A 25132-nucleotide genomic window follows, 5' to 3' on the forward strand; every position below is an offset into this window, starting at 1 on the left:
CACTAGTATGCCTCTACTTGACTAGCTCGTGAATCAAAGATGGTTAAATTTCCTAACCATAGACATGAGTTTTCATTTGATTAATGGGATCACATAATTAGGAGAATGATGTGATTGACTTGACACATTCCGTTAGCTTAGCACTTGATCATTTAGTATGTTGCTATTGCTTTCTTCATGACTTATACATGTTCCTATAACTATGAGATTATGCAACTCCCGTTTACCGGAGGAACACTTTGTGTGCTACCAAACATCACAACGTAACTGGGTGATTATAAAGGTGCTCTATAGGTGTCTCCGAAGGTACTTGTTGGGTTGGCGTATTTTGAGATTGTTAGAGAGGTATCTCTGGGCCCACTCGGTAATGCACATCACTATAAGCCTTGCAAGCATTGTAACTTATGAGTTAGTTACAGGATGATGTATTACAGAACGAGTAAAGAGACTTGCCGGTAACGAGATTGAACTAGGTATTGAGATACCGACGATCGAATCTCGGGCAAGTAACATACCAATGACAAAGGGAACACCGTATGTTGTTATGCGGTTTGACCGATAAAGATCTTTGTAGAATATGTAGGAACCAATATGAGCATCCAGGTTCCGCTATTGGTTATTGACCGGAGACGTGTCTCGGCCATGTCTACATAGTTTTCGAACCCGTAGGGTCTGCATGCTTAAAGTTAGATGACGGTTATATTATGAGTTCGGAGTCCCGGATGTGATCACGGACATGACGAGGAGTCTCGAAATGGTCGAGACATGAAGATTGATATATTGGACGACTATATTCGGACACCGGAATGGTTCCGGGGGTTATCGGATATATACCGGAGTACCGGGGGGTTACCGAAACCCCCCGGAGGTTAATGGGCCTCATGGGCCCAAGTGGAGGAAGAGGAGAGGCGGCCAAGGGGCAGCCGCGCGCCCCTCCTCCCAAGTCCGAATTGGACAAGGAGGGGGGCGGCGGCCCCCTTTCCTTTCCCCCTCTCTCTCCTTCCTTCTCCTCTCCTACTCCAACAAGGAAGGGGGGAGTCCTACTCCTGGTGGGAGTAGGACTCCTCATGGGGCGCGCCAAGGATGGCCGGCCCCCTCCCCTCCTCCACTCCTTTATATACAGGGAGGGAGGCACCCCCTTGAGATACAAGAATTGATCCTTGAGATATCTTAGCCGTGTGTGGTGCCCCCTCCACCATAGTCCACCTCGATAATATCGTAGTGGTGCTTAGGCGAAGCCCTGCAGTGGTATAACATCATCATCGTCACCATGCCGTCGTGCTGACGGAACTCTCCCTCAAAGCTCGGCTGGATCGGAGTTCGAGGGACGTCATCGAGCTGAACGTGTGCTGAACTCGGAGGTGCCGTGCTTTCGATACTTGATCGGTCGGATCGTGAAGAGTACGACTACATCAACTGCGTTGTGCTAACGCTTCCGCTTTCGGTCTACGAGGGTACGTGGACACACTCTCCCCTCTCGTTGCTATGCATCACCATGATCTTGCGTGTGCATAGGATTTTTTTGAAATTACTACATTCCCCAACATGAGCACCATTGCATTCCAAGAAGAGATAAGAAACTGGTCACATCATCTGTGATTGCTACAAAATATGGCAGGCTTATAAGAGCAAATCCAAGTTGGAAGTTAGAAGATTTGAGAAAAACTGTACTTGAGGACTTATTTGCTGATGTCACAGTTGCACAGTGCAAGAAGGCAAAGAGAATGGTCATGCAGAAACTATTGCATTCCACTAAAGGAGAGTACTCCAAATTATTTAATTATCAGTCAGAGCTCGCGAGAAGTAATCCTGGAAGCACAGTAGTAGTGAAGTTGGACCAAAATGAAAAGGATGGGTCATATGTATTCCAAAGGTTTTACATGTGTTTTGATGCCTTGAAGAAAGGTTTCTTGGCAGGTTGTAGAAAAGTTATAAACCTTGATGGTTGTTTTTTCAAAGGTGCTTGCTATGGACAGATGTTGTGTGCTATAGGAAGAGATGCAAATAACCAGATGTATCATATTGCTTGGGCTGTTGTGGAGAAAGAAAATTATGAGTTATGGTTCTGGTTTCTTGCCAAAATAAACCATGACTTGAAAATAAGCAATCAAGGAGATGGATATGTATTTATGTCAGATCAGCAAAAGGGACTCATTGGGGCAATGGAGGACATTTTTCCTAAAGCTGAGCATAGAATGTGTGCAAGACACATATATGCTAATTGGAAGAAAAAACACCCAGACCATGATCTTCAGAAAAGGTTTTGGAGATGTGCAAAATCACCAAACAAAGTGATTTTCAACTACAACAGGGCAAGGCTAGCACAATTTACTATTGAGGGTGCAAAAGATATGATGAACACTGATCTAGTTCATTGGAGTAGGGCCTACATGAAGCTGGGGTCCAACTGTGATTCAGTTGATAACAACATGTGTGAATCTTTCAACAACTACATCATGTTAGCTAGGTACCTTGCTATTGTCTCAATGCTTGAGTGGATCAGGTGCAAAATTATGGTGAGGGTACAAGAAAATAGAGGGAAGTCAGTTAACTGGAAAGGAACTATATGTAACAAAATTTTCAAAAAATTAAAGCAAAACATAAGGAGATCAGGTTTCTGTCATGTGTTGTGGAATGGGAAAGATGGATTTGAAGTGCAAGAGCATGAGAAATTCAAATTTACTGTTAACTTGCAGCTCTGGACTTGCTCATGTAGATATTGGCAGCTGTCAGGTTTACCATGCTGCCATGCCATTAGTGCTATCTATAAAACAGGACATAAAATTGATGATTATATTGCTCCTTGTTACTCCGTAGATGTGTACAACAAGATATATGATCATTGCTTACAACCTTTGGAGGGAGAGGAGAGTTGGCCTATTTCAGCAAATCCAAAGCCACAACCACCTGGTCACATTAGCTTGCCTGGAAGGCCTAAAACAGAAAGGAGGAGAGAGGAAGGAGAAAAACCTAAGGGTACTAAGATGAGCAAAGTAGGTGGCAAGATCACTTGCAGTTCTTGCAAAATGCAAGGACATAATAGATCAAGCTGTAAAAACAATGATGCATCTAAACATCATGGAAATGCACATTTGGTCAGAGAAGCTGCAAAACAAAAAAAGCAAGACAAAGAGGCTATTGATTCTCTTTAGACTCACAAAGCTATGCTTCAAAACCAGGTTAAGATGACACTTGTTAGTAGTAATGAAAACTTGGTTGCTTTTTGTTTGTACTAATGAAAACTTGTTTGCAGGCTGTTGATATAACAGGCAAGGCAGTGGTTGTGCAACCTAGGCCACAGAAGATGGAAGTTAGAAGAAAACCAGGCACTCTGAAGATCAATTGTGACGACCGGATAATTAAGCTACAGTAATCCCACGCTAATGATGCCACGTCACCACGGTCACTGTTGTTAACCTCGCGATGATTCGAAACCGTTTCAAAATTCAAATTCAAATTAATGTCAACAATAAAAGTTTTTGAAAGTTAAAACAAAAATGTTCGGGAGGTGCCATAATTTGCATATGTAAATATGGTGCAATAAACACATTTTTATAAAATTCCTAGATATTTTATAGTGGATGGAAACAAGAAAACAATTAAATAAAAAGAAAAGCAAAACCTAACTAAACAAAAAAAAATAACAAAAGCCTGCCCCCCCACTAGGCCTTGGCCCAGCTGGCCATCGGGCCAACCAGGCGGCCCACCCGCGCCTACTAACCCCCACCCCGGTCAAACCCTATCCCACCGACACCCCCATTCCCCCACTCGCTCGCCTCTCCCTCTCCCCTCTCTCCTCTCGATCCCATCTGGATCAGGGAGGGGCCCGACCCCGGCGCCGCCCGCGCCCGTCCCACCGTCGTCGCGCCGATGCCACCCAGAGCGCCCCCGCCTCGGCCACCCCATCGTCTCTTCCCCGCCGGATCCCCTCAAGCTACGTCGCCTGAGGCCACCCATTGGATCTTGACTCCTCCCCAACGAGCTCCTCGTCGGTCATCGGAAGCCGCCCATAGATTCGCCGGCCTCCGCCCAGCCCAGGCTGCCCCGACCACTTTCCCTGAGCTCGATCCTGTGCCGTCGCCGGATCGCCCGTGGATCTCGCTGGACTGCTTCCCCACTGGACTGCGCCTCCCCACCTCTCCCTCGCCAGCATCACCGAGCCACGTCGACCCTTACCCTTCAACGCTCGTGAGCACGCTCCCCATCCACCCTCTGCTTGCTTGTCACTAAACGCTCCCGCCTCCCCTGCCTACCCCTGCTGCTGCCCAGCGTCGCCCCGCTGCGCCTTGCCCTGTGGCTGGCCGCGCCCGTCTCATCACGCTCCAGCTCGCCCGCGGCCACTCCCTGGCCGGCGCCCCACTGTGCCCCGGTGGCCTGCGCCCGCCCCATCGCCCCGAATGGCCCCGCCCGTTCGCCGGCGACCATCTGCGCCCGTTCGGGCTGGTGCCCGTAGCAGCGCCCGTAACCCGTGCGCCCGCAAGGCCTCTCTGGGGCAATGACCTGTGGGACCCCAACCCCCAGTACGATTTTTTATAAAAAAAGAGGAAAAAGTAATAATAAAAATAAATTTAATTAATTAATTAAATTAATTAATCGTAATTAGATTGATTTAACCACTATTAACCTAATTAACTATTAGTTAGTTAATCAGTCAATGACAGGCGGGACCCTCATGTCAGTTTGACCAGTCAACACCTCTGTTGACTGCTGACGTCATGCTGATGCAATAATACCAATTTTGAATTAATTTAGTAATAATAAATTATAAAATGATTTTAAAACTTTATAAATTAATAGAAATAAACCGTAGCTCGGATTAAAATACTTTGTACATGAAAGTTGCTTATAACGACGAGATAAATCCGGTTACGCAGCCTGTTCGTCCTCCACGCGTCCCTAGCATAGTGAACCTGCAACATTTCACCTCCGGTGCATCTGTCCGGAAACATGGAACACCGGGGATACTTTCCCGGATGCTTCCTCCCTTCACCGGTATCACCTCATACCGCGTTAGAACACGTCTAGCTCTGCTTGTTGTCCTGTTATGCACTTGCTTGCTATGTATTTACTGTTTCTTCCCCCTCTTCTCTACGGTAGACCCCGTGACGATACTGATGCCCCTGTGGTCGACTACGTCACCGACGACCCCTCCTTGTCTGAGCAACCAGGGAAGCCCCCCCTTTGATCACCAGATATCGCCTATTCTACTCTCTACTGCTTGCATTAGAGTAGTGTAGCATGTTACTGTTCGGTTACTCCTATTCTGTTGCATAGCCTGTCATTGTTGCTACAGTCATTGATACCTTACCCGCAATCCTAAATGCTTAGTATAGGATGCTAGTTTATCATCATTGGCCCTACATTCTTGTCAGTCTGCCTTGCTATACTATCGGGCCGTGATCACTTGGGAGGTGATCATGGGTATATACTATACATATATACATACTATACAGATGGTGACTAAAGTCGAGTCAGCTCGTTGAGTACCCGCAAGTGATTCCGATGTGGGGGCTGGGAGGACAGGTGGCTCCATCCCGGTAGAGGTGGGCCTGGGTTCCCGATGGCCCTCGACTGTTACTTTGAGGCGGAGCAACAGGGCAGGTTGAGACCGCCTAGGAGAGAGGTGGGCCTGGCCCTGTTCGGCGTTCGCGGATACTTAACACGCTTAACGAGATCTTGGTATTTGATCTGAGTCTTGCTACTAGCCTATACGCACTAACCAACTACGCGGGAACAGTTATGGGCACTCGGCGTCGTGGTATCAGCCGAAGCCTTCGTGACGTCAGCAACTGGGCGGCGCGCGCCGGATTGGAACATAAGCCTGCTCTTGTATTAAGGGGGCTAGTTCTGCTTCCGGCCGCGTATGCAACGTGCAGGTGTGCTAAGGGCGATGGGCCCAGACCCCTGTGCGCTTAGGTTTAGACCGGCGTGCTGACCTCTCTGTTGTGCCTAGGTGGGGCTGCGACGTGTTGATCTTCCGAGGCCGGGCATGACCCAGGAAAGTGTGTCCGGCCAAATGGGATCGAGCATGTTGGGTTATGTGGTGCACCCCTGCAGGGAAGTTAATCTATTTGAATAGCCGTGATCTTTGGTAACAGGACGACTTGGAGTTGTACCTTGACCTTATGACAACTAGAACCGAATACTTAATAAAACACACCCTTCCAAGTGCTAGATACAACCCGGTGATCGCTCTCTAACAGGGCGACGAGGAGGGGATCGCCGGGTAGGATTATGCTATGCGATACTACTTGGAGGACTTCAGTCTACTCTCTTCTACATGCTGCAAGACGGAGGCTGCCAGAAGCGTAGTCTTCGACATGATTAGTTATCCCCCTCTTATTCTGGCATTCTGCAGTTTAGTCCACCGATATGGCCCTTTACACATATATCCATGCATATGTAGTGTAGCTCATTGCTTGCGAGTACTTTGGATGAGTACTCACGGTTGCTTTTCTCCCTCTTTTCCCCCTTTCCCTTCTACCTGGTTGTCGCAACCAGATGCTAGAGCCCAGGAGCCAGACGCCACCTTCGACGATGACTCCTACTATGCTGGAGGTGCCTACTACTACGTGCAGCCCGCTGACGACGACCAGGAGTAGTTAGGAGGATCCCAGGTAGGAGGCCTGCGCCTCTTTCGATTGTATCCCAGTTTGTGCTAGCCATCTTATGGCAAACTTGTTTAACTTATGTCTGTACTCAGATATTGTTGCTTCCGCTGACTCGTCTATGATCGAGCACTTGTATTCGAGCCCTCGAGGCCCTGGCTTGTATTATGATGCTTGTATGACTTATTTATGTTTTTAGAGTTGTGTTATGATATCTTCCCGTGAGTCCCTGATCTTGATCGTACACGTTTGCGTGCATGAGTAGTGTACGATTGAATCGGGGGCGTCACAAGTTGGTATCAGAGCCAACTACCTGTAGGAATCCCCCTTCCACACTCCTTGGCTGAAGTTGAGTCTAGATATTACAAAACTGTTATACTAACATGGCTGTGCGGCCCATGGGCCCACGTCACCATTGGGTGATATTAGGATCTTTTATTCCTCGACCTATACTCTGGGATTCTAATCTCTCTTCTACTCGGGTTAAATGATTTTTGCTAACTCTAACTCTAGGTTCTCGTAAATACTTTCTCCCGGAGAGCCCCCTTCATTCCAGATGATGGCCTGCTTCACTAGAAGATTCCGAAGATACTCTTCGATATTCTCTCAAGACTTTGTGTCCACCACTTTTGCTATTCCCGACCACCGATAAATCCTTATGGATAACTACTTACACTTGCCATTCATACGATCATCCTCCGTTGATCTTGTTATTACAAGATACCCTGAAGTTTTCTCTATTGTTCCGAGAATACTTTGTGCCTAATGCCTTGCAGTTCCTTGTCGCCTGAATACACCTACAAATTAATCCTCACACTTACTGAGGATTTGTTTCTCCCTAGTTGTTCAAGTGTTTCACAAAATTCTTCAAAATATTATCTGATTTTTGAGAATCCTCTGCAGCCTATGGCTCTAGAAATTCTTGTCTGCCTGCATTATGGTTAAATCCCAAATGCCTAGCATTATTCATTGACATCCTTTGCACTATCATTTTGAGACCGTTGATTCAATATGATGCGGTTGTTCGCAATCGTCAATCACAATTATAATCCATCCTTCCGGCTCAGACGCCATTTTTGAACATGAGCTGGTTCTCGACCAATCAATTGTCGTCGGTTGTACCCCTAAGTCTATTCAGCTTATCCATTCTTAATCAGAGCGTTTGCTTCCGATCCTTCGATTTGGAATCATAATTCCTTTGCATTTGAGCTTCTAATTATTCAGATGATTCCACAACCGTTGCATTTGCATTCTTTCCTCTTCTAGTTGAGTACCGATACTCACATCAGATCCTTTGTGGACCATCAAGTCCTTTGTTGGATTGTTATCCGACAATGTCCTTCATACTTAATCACCTTGTGAGTTATTTCCCCGATACATAATACCATTGGTAAATCCTATACTTTGAATTGGCCAACCATGCTCTGCTTTCGAGCTGGTGATAATTACTCTCGAAGCTTGTGGTATATGTTTCTAAGATGCCCCGATGGGTTGAACCTATGCCTTTCTTAATCGGTGTGAACCCGAAAGTTTTTCAAGGTTCATACTCCTCTGGTAATTCACCAAGTAGGTCTTCGCACTCAAATCACTTTAATAGAGTAGTGAATGAAAGGTTATGCATTGAAGAAATGGGAGTCGACCTTGAACTTTGTGTTCATGCCCATGGACACGATGTAGATCTTATCATTAAAGCTTCTCTTACATTAATTATTCCCTTGGTATTAGTTCATCCTATATCTGGGATCATGCCTTTTTGCAATCGTGGTCCCGACCACGTTCTCCTTTACTTACCATTTCTCGTGCAAGTTTAAGCACTTGTCTAGTGCAGAGCAATACCCCAGTCCAACCTCTACTTTGATCTGTCATCGAGTATCACCCCCTGGTATCTCGAGATTATCATGGAACTGCATAACTTCTTACGAGTTCTTCATCAAGTACTACATTCTCACGGATTCCAATTTTGCACGGGCTTTGAGTTATTAAACACTCAAAGACACCGATAACTGAACCGAGTCCGCGTTGCGGTTCAACAACTCTTAGTAATCTTCCTTGTGTACGAGTTTGTACCCGATCACCGCACTCATAGCCTGTTTGGCTATATGATTGTCATGATGATTTTAACGGTGCTACCTGGTCCTTATTCTCGGAGCACCACTTTCGACGATGAGCTAAGCTTGCGTCGGTTTTCCTTGTCATATCATTTCACCTTGAACAGCAAGCTTAATTTCGAGTTTGTGTCATACTCGTGGTTCCAATAACCTTTCGCTTCATCATTCCTTTGACTTGATGTCATCGCCGATTGATTACATCTTCATGAATTCTCTTGACAAATGTGTCATGATCATCATCAACATTTTGATGCTCTTCCAAAATATCTATTGAATTCTTCATGGGAAATACCATCCTTGCCCTCGATGAGTTGTGTTATCATCGGCCACTTTATTGCCTTCCCTCCAACACAAACTTGTTCGTGTTTTGTGTTATACCTTGAGTTCCTTGCTATCCAACATTTATTCTTCTTTACCTTGGAGTGTTACCATCTTTTATGTCAAGAATGTCGTGAGGATTACTCCACCTCTTAAGAATTCTTGGTATAGTGACACTTCTCACCATCACCATTCTTTCTTGGTCCCCGTGTTGCTTCCAACAAGTGAACAGTGTTGTTTGGATTCTGCCCTTCTAGCAACCCTCTTGCTTTGAAGTTAATGGCCGCCCGTTCATTCTTAGACTATTGATTATTGAATCACCATTCCAAGGTTGGTCGTGCAACCCAGCCCATATTCGGGTGCACCTTTCAACCAATGTTTAATTGTGTATGTTTTCCTTGAGCATACATCATTATACCATTTGATCTGACAAATGTTATCTCCTTGTTCACATAATTGTGGAAATCCATCTTTTGTTGATCCCGATAAATTGCCGCTGATTCCATCAGCCACCCCCTCATCCTCTCCTTGGTTTAATGATGATGAATCCTTGTCTTCGAACTCACTTCCATAGTCATTTCCCGAGAATCTTACATTGTCATTTCTTCTATTTGTGTTGCACCTTTTCTTCTCGGACATCCTGAGTCTGAGGTATCATGATACCAATCGGATCTGAATCTCGGTCAGATATTATGGTTAGGATAACTTTCCAGGAGTTATGATGTTGGTCCTTAGATGACCCGGTAAGATGATGTCATGCCTAGCAACCCCTGGCCGAAGGCCCTATTGTTATAGATTCTTTTTCAGCAAGGTTATCCATTCTTCCATGAGGAAATTGTAGGACTTATCCTATAAGTTGTTTCCGATGAATCCTTTGTGTATCCAAAGTTTGACCTTTGCTTGAATAACATGGCAGTGCTATCTCGAAGCATGTCTATGGTACTCCGATTTTCAATAAGAACATTTGAAGCACCATACTAAATGTTTCTTGTTGAAATTACCCAAACACCGTTGTATGGGTAATGTCATGAAATTTCTCATCTCTTATCTAAAGGGTTTTCTACCTTATATCCTGTCTTGGATATCATCCTCTGCTTGTCCTTGGGAAGGATATATCCCTGAAATATGTGTTTAAACACATTTTCCTTTCCATTGTTCTGTTTAATCTGATGATCACCTTTTCCTTTCCATTAATTTGTTTAACCTTCCTTGTGATCCATATGATCTAAGCAGTAATGTTCTTCTACTTTTGTAAACACCTTGGCGTACAACCGTGTCAGTAAGACCCTGTTGCATTTGTCAATAGCATTCCGGTAACAATCGATGGACGAGAACTTTGCCTATTGGTCCGCCTCGTTCAACGAGCAGGAAAATGGTTCTCTTCGTCCCTCGCCCTTGGTACCAACGATGCAGTCAACATAACTGACCGGCTACCCTCTGTCATGCCTTGCTATCATGACCGTGCAAGATGTCACCGCCATTCCTACTTTAACCCACATGGTGGGCCCATAACCCACAAGTTCCACAGGATCGAAACCTGACTCTCCTGTACAACCCTGTTTCTAATGGTTATTCCTCACGCTTGGCTTCATATTTAATTCACGGGCCACCTTCCTAGTGTTCTATTCTGGTATCAGACCCAATCCTTACTATCGTTACTCTGAACCCCTTTCTCACCCTGGTTCAGACCTCGAGCAACTATCTATCCGCTTGGAACCTCTTATTGTACCTTTGTACCTTACTCTCGATGTATTTTATATGTTCAACTCGAGAGATACTCTTATGCTCATTCATGGGTTAACCCCCAGATTGTTCCCTCATAAGCATTTTGGTCGTAGCCGAGTTGCCCCTTATTGATTCGTTAGTACGTTGGAGATCCCGAAGAAAGGATGAAGGCTCCATCATGATGACCTGGACCAGAGAAATGAAGACTTCAACGTAATGGATCCACCTCTTCGAGAAGAGCAACCAAAGACGAGAAGATTCGTTAGGATTTCATAACCAAACCTTTCCCCCTAGTCCCCCTCTTAAATCTCGGGACGAGATTTCTTGTAGTGGAGGAGATTTGTGACGACCGGATAATTAAGCTACAGTAATCCCACGCTAATGATGCCACGTCACCATGGTCATTGTTGTTAACCTCACGATGATTCGAAACCGTTTCAAAATTCAAATTCAAATTAATGTCAACAATAAAAGTTTTCAAAAGTTAAAAGAAAAATGTTCGGGAGGTGCCATAATTTGCATATGTAAATATGGTGCAATAAACACATTTTTATAAAATGCCTAGATATTTTATAGTGGATGGAAACAAGAAAACAATTAAATAAAAAGAAAAGAAGAACGTAACTAAACAAAAAAAATAACAAAAGCCTGCCACCCGATTAGGCCTCGGCCCAGCTGGCCATCGGGCTAACCAGGCCGGCCCACGCGCGCCTACTAACCCCCACCCCGGTCAAACCCTATCCCACCGACACCCCCATTCCCCCACTCGCTCGCCTCTCCCTCTCCCCTCTTTCCTCTCAATTCCATCTGGATCGGGGAGGGGCCCGACCCCGGCGCCGCCCGCGCCCGTCCCGCCGTTGTCGCGCCGACGCCACCCAGAGCGCCCCCGCCTCGGCCACCCCATCGTCTCTTCCCCACCGGATCCCCTCGAGCTACGTCGCCTGAGGCCACCCATTGGAGCTCGACTCCTCCCCAACGAGCTCCTCGTCGGTCATCGGAAGCCGCCCGTAGATTCGCCGGCCTCCGCCCGGCCCAGGCTGCCCCGACCACTTTCCCCGAGCTCGATCCCGTGCCGTCGCCGGATCGCCCGTGGATCTCGCCGGACTGCTTCCTCGCTGGACTGCGCCTCCCCACCTCTCCCTCGCCGGCATCACCGAGCCACGTCGACCCCTCCCCTTCAACGCTCGTGAGCACGCTCCCCATCCACCCTCTGCTTGCTTGTCACTAAACGCGCCCGCGCTACGGGCCGTACATGCCCCACACGGCGTGCCATCGCGCGCGCGCACACGCGCCCACCTCCCCTGCCTACCCCTGCCGCTGCCCAGCGTCGCCCCGCTGCGCCTTGCCCCGTGGCTGGCCACGCCCGTCTCATCACGCTCCAGCTCGCCCGCGGCCGCTCCCTGGCCGGCGCCCCACTGTGCCCCGGTGGCCCGCGCCCGCCCCATCGCCCCGAATGGCCCCGCCCGTTCGCCGGCGACCATCTGCGCCCGTTCGGGCTGGTGCCCGTAGCAGCGCCCGTAACCCGTGCGCCCGCAAGGCCTCTCTGGGCCAATGACCTGTGGGGCCCCACCCCACCAGAACGATTTTTTATAAAAAAAGAGAAAAAAGTAATAATAAAAATAAATTTAATTAATTAATTAGTTAATTAACTAAATTAATTAAATTAATTAAATTAATTAAATTAATTAATCGTAATTAGATTGATTTAATCACTATTAACCTAATTAACTATTAGTTAGTTAATCAGTCAATGACAGGCGGGACCCTCATGTCAGTTTGACCAGTCAACACCTCTATTGACTGCTGACGTCATGCTGATGCAATAATACCAATTTTGAATTAATTTAATAATAATAAATTAGAAAATGATTTTAAAACTTTATAAATTAATAGAAATAAACCGTAGCTCGGATGAAAATACTTTGTACATGACGTCATCCGGTTACGCAGCCCGTTCGTCCGCCACGTGTCCCTAGCATAGTGAACCTGCAACATTTCACCTCCGGTGCATCTGTCCGGAAACACGGAACACCGGGGATACTTTCCCGGATGCTTCCTCCCTTCACCGGTATCACCTCATACCGCGTTTGAACACGTCTAGCTCTGCTTGTTGTCCTGTTATGCACTTGCTTGCTAAGTATTTACTGTTTCTTCCCCCTCTTCTCTCCGGTAGACCCCGTGACGATGCTGATGCCCCTGTGGTCGACTACGTCACCGACGACCCCTCCTTGTCTGAGCAACCAGGCAAGCCCCCCCTTTGATCACCAGATATCACCTATTCTACTCTCTACTGCTTGCATTAGAGTAGTGTAGCATGTTACTGTTCGGTTACTTCTATTCTGTTGCATAGCCTGTCATTGTTGCTACAGTCATTGATACCTTACCCGCAATCCTAAATGCTTAGTATAGGATGCTAGTTTATCATCATTGGCCCTACATTCTTGTCAGTCTGCCTTGCTATACTATCGGGCCGTGATCACTTGGGAGGTGATCACGGGTATATACTATACATATATACATACTATACAGATGGTGACTAAAGTCGGGTCAACTTGTTGAGTACCCGCAAGTGATTGCGATGTAGGGGCTGGAAGGACAGGTGGCTCCATCCCGGTAGAGGTCGGCCTGGGTTCCCGATGGCCCCCGACTGTTACTTTGAGGCGGAGCAACAGGGCAGGTTGAGACCGCCTAGGAGAGAGGTGGGCCTGGCCCTGTTCGGCGTTCGCGGATACTTAACATGCTTAACGAGATCTTGGTATTTGATCTGAGTCTGGCTACTAGCCTATACGCACTAACCAACTACGCGGGAACAGTTATGGGCACTCGGCGTCGTGGTATCAGCCGAAGCCTTCGTAACGTCAGCAACTGAGCAGCGCGTGCGGGATTGGAACGTAAGCCTGCTCTTGTATTAAGGGGCTAGTTCTGCTTCCGGCCGCGTATGCAACGTGCAGGTGTGCTAAGGGCGATGGGCCCAGACCCCTGTGCGCTTAGGTTTAGACCGGCGTGCTGACCTCTCTGTTGTGCCTAGGTGGGGCTGCGACGTGTTGATCTTCCGAGGCCGGGCATGACCCAGGAAAGTGTGTCCGGCCAAATGGGATCGAGCGTGTTGGGTTATGTGATGCACCCCTGCAGGGAAGCTAATCTATTTGAATAGCTGTGATCTTCGGTAACAGGACGACTTGGAGTTGTACCTTGACCTTATGACAACTAGAACCGGATACTTAATAAAACACACCCTTCCAAGTGCCAGATACAACCCGGTGATCGCTCTCTAACGGGGTGACGAGGAGGGGATCGCCGGGTAGGATTATGCTATGCGATGCTACTAGGAGGACTTCAGTCTACTCTCTTCTAGATGCTGCAATACGGAGGCTGCCAGAAGCGTAGTCTTCGACAGGATTAGTTATCCCCCTCTTATTCTGGCATTCTGCAGTTCAGTCCACCGATATGGCCCTTTACACATATATCCATGCATATGTAGTGTAGCTCTTTGCTTGCGAGTACTTTGGATGAGTACTCATGGTTGCTTTTCTCCCTCTTTTCCCCCTTTCCCTTCTACCTGGTTGTCGCAACCAGATGCTGGAGCCCAGGAGCCAGACGCCAACTTCAACGACGACTCCTACTACGCTGGAGGTGCCTACTACTACGTGCAGCCCGCTGACAACGACCAGGAGTAGTTAGGAGGATCCCAGGCAGGAGGCCTGCGCCTCTTTTGATTGTATCCCAGTTTGTGCTAGCCATCTTATGACAAACTTGTTTAACTTATGTCTGTACTCAGATATTGTTGCTTCCGCTGACTCGTCTATGATCGAGCACTTGTATTCGAGCCCTCGAGGCCCCTGGCTTGTATTATGATGCTTGTATGACTTATTTATGTTTTTAGAGTTGTGTTGTGATATCTTCCCATGAGTCCCTGATCTTGATCGTACACGTTTGCGTGCATGAGTAGTGTACGATTGAATCGGGGGCGTCACAAATCAATGAGCCTACATCTCAACAAAGCTCACAACCAAGCTCTGAAACTAGACTTCCACAACATTGTGTGTCAACCGTGCTGCATACAAGGAGGCACTAAATGCTAAGAAATGGCCATCCATTTGATTACAACATTGTGCTCTACCTAGTTGTAATACTGTGCCACAACATTTGTGCTACACTTGTGCTAAATTTCTGCTTCTATTCATTTGAGGCACAATTTCCGCTAGTATAATTTTCTAGATTGAAACAAAGAGGACAACAGAGTTGAAAACATTAATGCTTAAACATCTTTAGTATATTTGTTCACTGCATTTGTTCAGTACATAACTTAAACTCTGACAGTGCATACTGAACTGCATTTCTCCACTACTTAACTACAAACGTAACCGCATTTCTCCAGTACATAACTAGAAACTTAACTAGAAACTCTCAGTGCATACTGAACTAGAAACTTAACTGCATTTCTCCTGCATCTCCTTCATCTTCACTTCTGCATTTCTTCACTTCTTGATGCGGTCTCCTTCATCTTCTACATTTCTTCACTTCTGCATCTCCTTCATCTTCTTGATGCGGTCGGAGTGGCGAATGCTGACGCGGATGTAGGTCTCCGCCTCGATTGGCATGCTCCTGTCGCCGAGCTGCGGGATCCCCGGTGCCACCATGTACACGTTGTTGTCGACAGGCGCCACCTCCCCCTCGCCGTCGTCCTCCTCATCCACCACCACCTGCTCCCCCTCGCTGTTGTCCTCCACATCCACCACCACCTGCTCCCCCTTGCTGTCGTCCTCATCATCTTCACTGTACTCTCCGTCGCTATCAGAATGGACAGTAACCTGCTTCACTGCAGCTGGTACGGCGACCATGACGCCGACGAGACCTTCCACTGGAGGTGGAGGGGGGCGACCGCGGGAGCGGTAGTCATACGACCTGGCACGCTGACGCGGATCTGGTGACTTCTCCGCCTCATGCATAGCGCAAAGAAAAACTGAGACGGGTGGAATTGCACGGCCATCGGGGAACATTGCCTTCTTCTCAACATCAGTTGCCACGGCGATGAGGCCCCTGGCATGGTCCACGCACATCTGCAAGTTCGGAAATCTGTTGCAGATCTCCTCTACATCGGCCCTCTTCTCTGAATCCCCCTTGCAATACCTGCTGACAGTTTCCTCCCACCGCTCTTGAGCACGTCGAACATCTCTTGCAGACCGCCTCTTCTTGGGAGGCATGAGAATGGGGAACGACTGGGCAAGCGGTGGGTGGGCGAGTGGTGTCTGGGCGAGCGCTGGCTTTAAATGGGTGGGTGGGTGCCTGTCAAATACAATGGGTGCTAAAAGTTCAGCACACTACAGACAACGCTTCAGAAAAATTCAGACAAAAGTTTAGTTAACTTCAGACACAAGTTGAGACTTCCTCTTTTGAAATTTTAAACTCAAATACAATTGTTGACTGGAGCTTACATAGGTGGTTGACCACACACACAATGCATCCTACATAGTACATAAAATCTTCAAAGCCATGATAACAACACACACAATGCAGGAAAAGTCCTCTTTTGAAATTTTAAACTCAAATACAATTGTTGACTGGAGCTTACATAGGTGGTTGACAACACACACAATGCATCCTACATAGTACATAAAATCTTCAAAGCCATGATAACAACACACACAATGCAGGAAAAGATGGCAAATTTGTACATCAACTTGCTTCTCTGAAATTCCTTGGCAAGAACATCCATTTGTTGAGCATGCTGTGCTTTCAAATCCAGCACATAAACATCAGAATCACCAATGCTGCACTTGGCATCCATGAGAGCATGCTCCAGCTGTGATTTCTCGGTCTTGAGCTCCCTAACCTCTGTCTTCAGCCGATTCACAACATCTCGTAGATCACGTAGTAGCGTACTGACAAACTGATCCAGGGGATCATCATGCCACTTGAAGTACCGACAATCATATCCCTATTCAACAATTTGTGCAATTTTGTCAACAGAATCGCGCAAAGACTATAACTTTGCTGCTCAAGAGAACAACGACGGGCACAGATCGATTTACCAGAGACTGGCTGCTGTTGTAGTATCGACGACCGGGGTTGGCAATGCTCCATGAAATCCACCTCGGAGCCTTGACGTTGGAGTGGCACAACTTCTCAGGCGAGTACGCCATCGGTGGCTCCCGATATGGCACCGGCGACTGCCCTGAGAAGGACATGGACTGCGGCGGCCGGTGACTGCTTGACGAGCTAGCAGACACCATGGACCGCGGCGAGGGGGCGGCGAGGGGCCGACGAGGGGGCGACGAGGGGGACGGCGACAGAGTGCTTCACGACGAGGAGGCGGCGACAGACGTAGGGATTGCAACTAATAATTGGGGAAAGTTGCATATGTCCAGTCAGCAAGGAGAAAAGTCAAAACCACTGAAATCTGGTCCAAAACCACCATGGGGGAGAATTGATCCGGTGTTACAGAGTTTAGGGGCTGATTGATCCGGTTTTAGACTTTGGGGGGAAATTGATCCATCAGACATGATTTAAGGGGGAAAACGATACTTTCCTCGACGGAGGATAAGGCGCGCTTGCTATAAGACAGAAAAGGAGAGAAAAAGGGGGACCGGGGCCTTGGCCACTGTGATGCTAGTGCCGTTGTGATATAATATAAGAGCACCACGATATAAGAACCGTAACTGACGGCGACTTCAAAAAAAAAGAAATAGTTTTCACTTATGGATGGCATATTGGGTAATTTATTATAATTTTGAGGGTAATTTTCGTGATGTACGGACAGAAGTATTAGTCCCTTTATTATTAGATTAGATAGAGATATAGATAGAGGTATAGATTATTATTATATTATGAATATTATTAATACAATATATTTTTAGGTATAGCTGTGTGCACTTATTTGAGAATCGAGGAAGTGCGGTTAAATAGCGGGTGTCCAACCATGTGTCTACAATCCCACGTTTTGTCGTAACCACATTTTGCCGTCCAGCTTTCTTGGGCCGGATTATCTAAAAAAAACTTTCTTGGGCCGGATCTAGTTGGAGAAGCCCGGCCGTATATCTGAGTAAAGCTCTTTCTCAAAAGTTACTAAAAAAAAAAGTTACTCAAAAAAAGCTCTTTGTCAAAAGAAAAAAAAATCCGAGTAGAGCCGACAGCAGAGCCCCGCCGTATAGGGGAGCAGTGGCCTGTACATGCGGAGCTACCTAGAGCCAGAAGCCGAAAGCAAGTGAGCTGGTGGCAGGGGACGGACGCGACGATGGTGGTGGTGGCGACCGCGAGCCCCGGCGGGCCCGAGGCGCTGCAGGTGCGCGAGGTCGAGGACCTCCCGGCGCCGGGGGAGGGCGAGGTGCTTGTCGGGGTGGCCGCCGCCGGCGTCAATCGCGGCGACACGGTCCAGTGGCAGGGCCGGTAGCCGCCGCCTCGCCCTACCCGGGGCTCGAGTGCTCCGGCACCATCGTCGCTCTCGGGGCCGCGCTGGGCCGTCGGTACCAGGTGCCCAGCGTGCCCCCATGGTGAATTTGGTGATGGCTGCTGCTGCTGCTCTGAACCTCACTTTTTTTTTTCGCATATGCTGTTGCGTTGCAGGTGTGCGCGCTGCTTACCGGCCGCGGGTATGTGGAGAAGGTGGAGGTTCCGACAGGGAAGCTGCTCCCGGTGACGGAGGGGGTGTCGCTGACTGACAGCCCGAGGTGGCCTGCACCGTCTGGTCCACCTTTTTCATGCTAGCCACCTCTCCCTCGGTGAATCCTTGTAAGAAAATCTCTCTTGCTAATTTGTTCTGCATGTGATGATTGCAAACGGCTAGCAATTCACTGCACTTGCTTCTTCCTTGGACTGGGACTGACTGGCTGTAAATCTCTTACACTGAGCACCTGATGAGTTGGAATGTCAGATCTCTTTTGTTAGAGCAACATGCCTCGACTAACTGAGAAATAGCCAAGTAAATTGTGCTTACTCAAATGGAGTGCGAACTAGGTTACCACAGTTACTCATATGCAAAATGAGGTGAAACGTCCTGGACTCCTGGCTGTATTTATTCCTGATGATTGGGTATCTCCAATGTATGCAGATCCATGGTGGATCAAGTGGAATCGGTACATTCGCTACACAGAATTCAAAGCACCTTGGAAATGTACACATGAGGCATTATTCTTTGTAAGTGACAGTAGCGGCAAAAAATTTGCTACTTCTAAATTTGAAGGTTGCAAGTGTACACATTCAAATACACCGATTGATGTGTTAACGTTGCAGAGACAACATCTCTACTGCTCTAGGAGGCACTTTTGAGTGTCTGCATCAACCTTTAGGAATTGCAACTGGGCTGCAGAAGAGCTAAATAACAAACCATGAACTCCACATATCTATTGTGTAGATAAGTATAATAAGCAGAGACAATTTTTGACATTTTACATTCATATATCAACACAAATTGATGTATGCTATCGCTGTTATGTAGCCATGGCCATCATACAAAACCACGATGCATAAAAAATTGAGGTTCGTCATTTATATTCCAAGATATGAGAATAGAAAGACCAATTTACACAAAAGTTCACTGGGATGAATTTATAAAATTAGCTGGGAATTACTACAGTTTGTCTACAATTTATAAAACTGCACTGCTAAGTTTCATTTTGTTCCAAACATTGTGCCAATTCACATGGACCAAGCTTATATGTGGTACTTCCAACCCACAAACTAAACAGATTTCTTACTTCAGATCATACATTTAGTTTTATGTAGGAAAAGGCTAGCACGGCTCTTAAGAACCCTAACCAATGCTGCTTTGGTTTTACAACTTTCATTGCTTCTAACATCCAAATCAAACTGTTGTTACACACATGTTTGCTGTATAGATGCACTAAAAAAAAATCCTACATTTACTTTCTCATAGAATTGCATTTTTTTGGTTGTAAAAATAGGATGAGCAGCAACTTTCTTGTCAACATGATGGCCTCCTGAAAATAATTGAGACCCGTCCATCACTTATTTATGAACTACTTTTCAGTGTCTTCTATCGATGATAAGTGAGCTACTTTTTCTTTAGAGATCGCCATCTCATTGGCACTAACTTGTATAGCACACAGTTTCCCTTCCCAATGCACTCGTAATGCATAGATAGTCCCTCCTAATCATTTTGTGTTCGTTTTTTGTCATGATTCAGATCGAATTTCCGACATCAGAGACACGTATGCTGTTAATCAGGTGCTGAAGGTAAGATCAGGACACAAAAAACATATGGGATTTAATAATTAGCAGTTTATGTGCGAAAATACTTATTTTCCAGGAATCTAGCTTCATGTAAGCATGCAAAGTTGATTTTTATCATCCAATTTGAACAATTGCAGAAAAAATCAATCCTCTCCACTTGAAGGTAGGTGATGCACACAGATTTCTTCTTACCTTGCAAGCACCGTTGGATGAAGAGAGTAGGCATGATCATGGACAAACGCAGTGAGTGCTCAACCCATCTGTACATACGCTGCACTTTATGCCCCCGTGCCGCTGCCATCCTTATCATGCCTCTCCTTGATCTGGCTCCCCCAGTGCCGTCTTGCCTCGATCTTGCAGGAGAGGAGGACATTGTTTATTTGCGTAGGGCTGTCGGGGGATAATTCGATCGAGTAGGAGTTGTTACGTGGAAGAGGAGCTAGCAGCTGGGCGATCGTTTGGCTAGGTGACGAGGAAGAAATTGATACGGCCGGCCGTTGTACGGGAGCACGGCCAGAGATGGAGTTCGATACGGTCTGCACCCAAATCAGAAGGTTTGGCCACCCTTAACAATATCCTCATCGGATATAACTTGGGGAAGGCGAAGGCGTACCCCCTACTATATAAGCTCGGCCACCCACGCCCCAAACAAATCACAACCAACCTTTCTCAAGTCGTTTGTTCCCCCGAGCAATCGAGTTGTGTTCCCGGCGATCGATCTATCCATCTTGCTGAGCATCATGGTTTCCGCCGACGTGGCCCGCAACATCGTCGGCATCATTGGCAATGTCATCTCCTTTGGGCTCTTCCTCTCCCCTGTGTAAGCCCTTTCCTCCTCCTCTCGGCTCTGTATTCATGGATGGAAGGTGGTTGCTAGGGCATGAATCTGACGCTCGTTTTCTGCTTGTGCGTACGCAGGCCGACGTTCTGGCGTATCTGCAAGGCCAAGAACGTGGAGGAGTTCAAGCCGGACCCCTACCTGGCGACGCTCATGAACTGCCTGCTCTGGTTCTTCTACGGGCTCCCTATCGTCCACCCCAACAGCACCCTCGTCCTCACCATCAACGGCATCGGCCTCGTCATCGAGGGCGCCTACATCATCATCTTCATCATCTACGCGGCCAAGAACACAAGGGTACGTACGTGCAACCCTCCTAGTGCCCCCTCATCCGGCCTACTGTCTCTTTTCGCCATTAGTTTCTGTACAGAAGATCCTCCTGCATGCCCCTAACCCATGCCATCCGCCTGTGCTTTGCGTGCAGTGGAAGATGCTCGGCGTGCTCGCCATCCAGGCGGCGTTCATGGCTGCTGTGGTGGCCGGTGTGCTCGTCGGCGCCCACACCCATGAGAAGCGCTCCATGATCGTAGGCATCCTTTGCGTCATCTTCGGCTCCATCATGTACGCCTCCCCGCTCACCATCATGGTACGTACCCCACCCCAACTTATGGATCGTCGACCCGTGATCTTTGATAACTGCTTTAACTTGTGAGTTCAGGTGGCTAATTAATCTGCGTTGTGCATGTATGATGTTGTAATGATACGTTGTCTAGAAAAATACCTGCCTATAATTTATTTTTAAAGTTCTAGTAGATGCTTTTGACAGACCTCAATTTGTTAAGTAGTACACCTTGTTTGTTGTTGATTCTGCTTGAAAAACTATGTCCATCTAAAAGATGCACTCACCTTTCATGTTTTAACGTTCGTGCCAAAACCCTGTTAAAAAAAAGTCCGAATTGAGTTATTCACCTCTCACGCACCCAAGTTCTTCTACAATATGCTACATCATATATTTTTAATCAAAAAGGCCTACGGTTTATTTCTATCTCAAGGTAAACTTCCTTTACAGGGCGAATTACTAGCTCAGGCTAATTGTTAATGACGGATGCTTTTACCAACTAACAAGTGTACTAAATGCTAATATAACTAAAAAAATTGAGATGAAAGTAGTAATATTGTACTGCTTATTTGCAGGGTAAAGTGATCAGGACCAAGAGTGTGGAGTACATGCCATTCTTCCTGTCACTGGTAAACTTCCTCAACGGTCTCTGCTGGACGGGCTATGCGCTAATCAAGTTTGACATCTACATCACGGTATGTACATACACATTGGATAAACAAAAGTCACAAACCCATCCAGACTTACAATCAAGAATTCCTCAGCGCGGTTCGATCTAATTGTTATGTCCTCTTTAAATTCTGTGCAGATCCCCAATGCCCTCGGTACAATCTTCGGCCTCATCCAGCTGATCCTTTACGGGTACTACTACAGATCTACCCCCAAGAAGGGCAAGAATGTCGAGCTGCCCACCGTCCTCACCAAAAACGCCGTTACCAGCGGCAACGTCTCCGTCACCATAGAGAAATAAGCTTTGCTTCGTTTTTAGCCCTAAAGATTTTGAGCAGTTAATACCGGATGATACTTCAACAGGTCTGATGTTAATTAGTTGTACTTTTTGTTAGCTAGTAGAGTCTGAGATTGCCTTTAATTTTGTGAACCATTGTCGTCTGTCCGAGACTACAGTGCAAATTGCAAGTGTATATAAATACCAATCCAGCTGAGTTATCCCAGAGATATATTATGAAAACCACGTATGCTTGCCTGTTTTCAATCTGCTCTTACGTGATGATACAATTGATTTGTTAATTACAGTGTGTGGTGGCTTTGTTAAATTATTTTATTCAATATCCACGATGTGTTTGTATTATGTTTCGGGCAAGGTCCTCTTCTGTTTTCTGCACAAAAACACCCAAAGGGCATCTTATTGGTGATGCAACTTGAACCTGGTGTCAGCGTAAACGAGACACAGACTTAACCTCTAATTACCGGTTCAGTTGGATGGCTCCTGCTCTTTTCCCGTGAGGCTGCGTTGTTACCACATTGACCTCTTTTTTGCGGGAAGTATGATGCTTTGGGTCCATGCTAGAAATTTTTTTCTGAATCTTGTAACATGTTAATTGTTTGTCATATATATTTCATTAGTGTGTTTGATTGATTGCATGGTGTCTACTATATAGACACACACTTTTTCGTCAAGGAAAATGAGTTGAGTATAGGAAGAGCTATGCTCAAATTAGATAGCCCATCAACTTGTGGCTATAACTAGTAAGAACCCAGACCTTTCCATTAAGGGAAATAAAATAAAATCCAACTTGAAGCAACATCCAAACAAGCAGCCCAGGCTAGCTAAACACATCCACGCTAGACCACAGACCGTGTTTTAATATCCAAGAGCAAGGTTTTTTTTATCAATTTATTTCCTTTGTATTTGAATGATCTAGAGTCATCTAGCAATCATTACTATATGAATCTAATTAGATTCTGTTTGATCAATGATCACTTATAATTTGTTAGGTTTTGTTCTCGAATCATCATCATGTCTACTAGAATTAGGAAACAAGATTCTGGTTCTGCAAAACAAAGAGTGCCAGTTGAGGCTCGGACTCAAACGAGTGCCCTCGATAGATATTTAGTGAGACTCCCAACTTGATTATGAAAATCACACCGCAGATGTTAATGTTGATGATGGTGGTGATGATAATACGATAGGAGGTTGAGGCTCATGATGCAGAAATTGATGTCTTGGAGATGATGTAGTACGAAGATATAATTGAAGATTATATTCCACGAAATACTAGACGGATGGTCCTTTTTGGTAGAACATGAGGTTCGTTCATTGCTTTGTGATCACATTACTAGTTTAGCATAGTATTTGATAAAGTGACAGTATGGTTTACGCATATTAATTCTTCTGTTTATGTGAATTGTTCAATATTTTGGGCCAGATTTTGGTTTCTACCCGAGGCCCCAAATTTCCGGAGATGGCCCTGCTAAACAGCCAATGAATCCAGCCGAAGACCGATAGCCTTAAGTGAGTTGGTTTCTAGCCCCACATAGCTCCAAACACTTCATTTGCCACCTGTTCAAAGAGGCTTACTCCCCATGCAACAGATATTTGTTGACCTCCTTTCTCTACAAAAACAACCAATAGTGTATCCAATATCCAATTAGTTTGACCACAACAGACACATCATGGGGGAGAGGAGCAGGAAATTTGGGGGAGGGGCGGTTGCTACGGGTGGGATAAGATCGTGGGGAAGATTTTTTTTTGTTTTTTACCGACTGGGGGCCATAGGCGAGCAAGGGTAGAAAAATTTGGAAAAAGACTGAGGGAAACGGTATTTTCAACATAAACGCATGAAATATTTTTAGGAAATTAGAGTTTCTTTTAGTGTGAAAATACATTTCTCGGCCCGTACAACTATGATTGATACTTGTGGACCCGGAAGACCAATGTCGCACTACTAGGGAAAAGCCTAGCAGCAGCGCGGGTTTTGGGCCTATCAGTAGCGCGGGCAGGAGCGCTACTGATAAGGCGCTACAGCTAATGCTTAGCAATAGCGCGTCTTGGCCCACGCTACTGCTAAATTGACCTAGTAGCAGCGCTTCATCAGAACATCGCTACTGGTAACTAGTAGTAGCGCTTCTCCTTACCCGCGCTACTACTATTTTTTAGTATTTTATTTTTTTTCTTTTTCTTTTCATGTTGTATTCATACACCTTTACACAAGTTTTCATACAACAGGAATTTAGAGATTGTTTTTACATCATAATGAGTTATTACATCATGGGGTGAAAGAACTGTGGACTAGTTTCAAGTGGATGTCCATCCACTTGAAACTAATCCGCGGTTCTTTCACCCAATGATATAATAATATCATCATCATCATCATATCATTAACAACTTAGCATCATAATACATCATTGTCATATAACACCTCCTCAATATCATCGTTTTTATCATTGACATCACATAACACCTCCTCAAGATCATCATTATCAACTCTAACACATTACCACATAATAAACATATTGTACCTCATAGGACCTATTACATTCGATTAAGACCTACTACATTTTCTAAGGTAAAATAACAAAAAACAAGATAGCCCCTGACTCTCCATTATGGAGAATGGAGATTAGCCTGTCTCCAATTCTTGCCTTTCGCTGAATGTTACTTCCAAGAACCTCCTTGCGAATGTCCATACATTTCTTCCATTCTCTGATGATCATGTGTTCACGGGTTTTAGAAATCCGATATGCACAGGTGAGCTCCGTAGATTTACCTGGCAGTATGTTCAGAACTGAGAGGCGACCATGCAGAGACATCAGATGAGGCACACAA

General features: G+C 46.1%; 1 protein-coding gene and 1 pseudogene across 5 annotated transcripts; both read left to right on the forward strand.

Moving 5' to 3' along the window:
* The first annotated feature begins 17940 nt into the window (after positions 1-17940).
* Positions 17941-22521, forward strand: LOC123158907 (bidirectional sugar transporter SWEET6b). Of its 5 annotated transcripts, none has more exons than XM_044576720.1 (10): positions 17941-18229; positions 18323-18487; positions 18807-18892; positions 19902-19951; positions 20086-20191; positions 20285-20768; positions 20867-21083; positions 21211-21372; positions 21921-22040; positions 22154-22521. In XM_044576720.1, exons 6-10 carry the CDS (start codon positions 20689-20691, stop codon positions 22313-22315), a joined length of 741 nt encoding a protein of 246 aa, XP_044432655.1. In that variant the 5' UTR covers positions 17941-18229; positions 18323-18487; positions 18807-18892; positions 19902-19951; positions 20086-20191; positions 20285-20688; the 3' UTR covers positions 22316-22521. The 5 variants fall into 5 exon arrangements, with proteins under 5 accessions (XP_044432655.1, XP_044432657.1, XP_044432656.1 ...); XM_044576722.1 differs by having other exon boundaries at positions 20309-20768; XM_044576721.1 differs by lacking the exon at positions 18807-18892.
* Positions 17994-18463, forward strand: LOC123157671 (quinone oxidoreductase PIG3-like; annotated as a pseudogene).
* Positions 22522-25132: the final 2611 nt, after the last annotated feature.

The sequence above is a fragment of the Triticum aestivum genome, chromosome 7B, assembly GCF_018294505.1.
Source record: "Triticum aestivum cultivar Chinese Spring chromosome 7B, IWGSC CS RefSeq v2.1, whole genome shotgun sequence".
Taxonomy (NCBI): Eukaryota; Viridiplantae; Streptophyta; class Magnoliopsida; order Poales; family Poaceae; genus Triticum; species Triticum aestivum.

Coding starts and splice junctions, on each gene's coding strand:
- LOC123158907 (XM_044576720.1), top strand. CDS start 20,689: ATGGTTTCCGCCGACGTGGCCCGCAACATCGTCGGCATCATTGGCAAT. Junction 20,769..20,866: donor GGGCTCTTCCTCTCCCCTGT/GTAAGCCCTTTC, acceptor GTGCGTACGCAG/GCCGACGTTCTGGCGTATCT. Junction 22,041..22,153: donor AGTTTGACATCTACATCACG/GTATGTACATAC, acceptor AATTCTGTGCAG/ATCCCCAATGCCCTCGGTAC.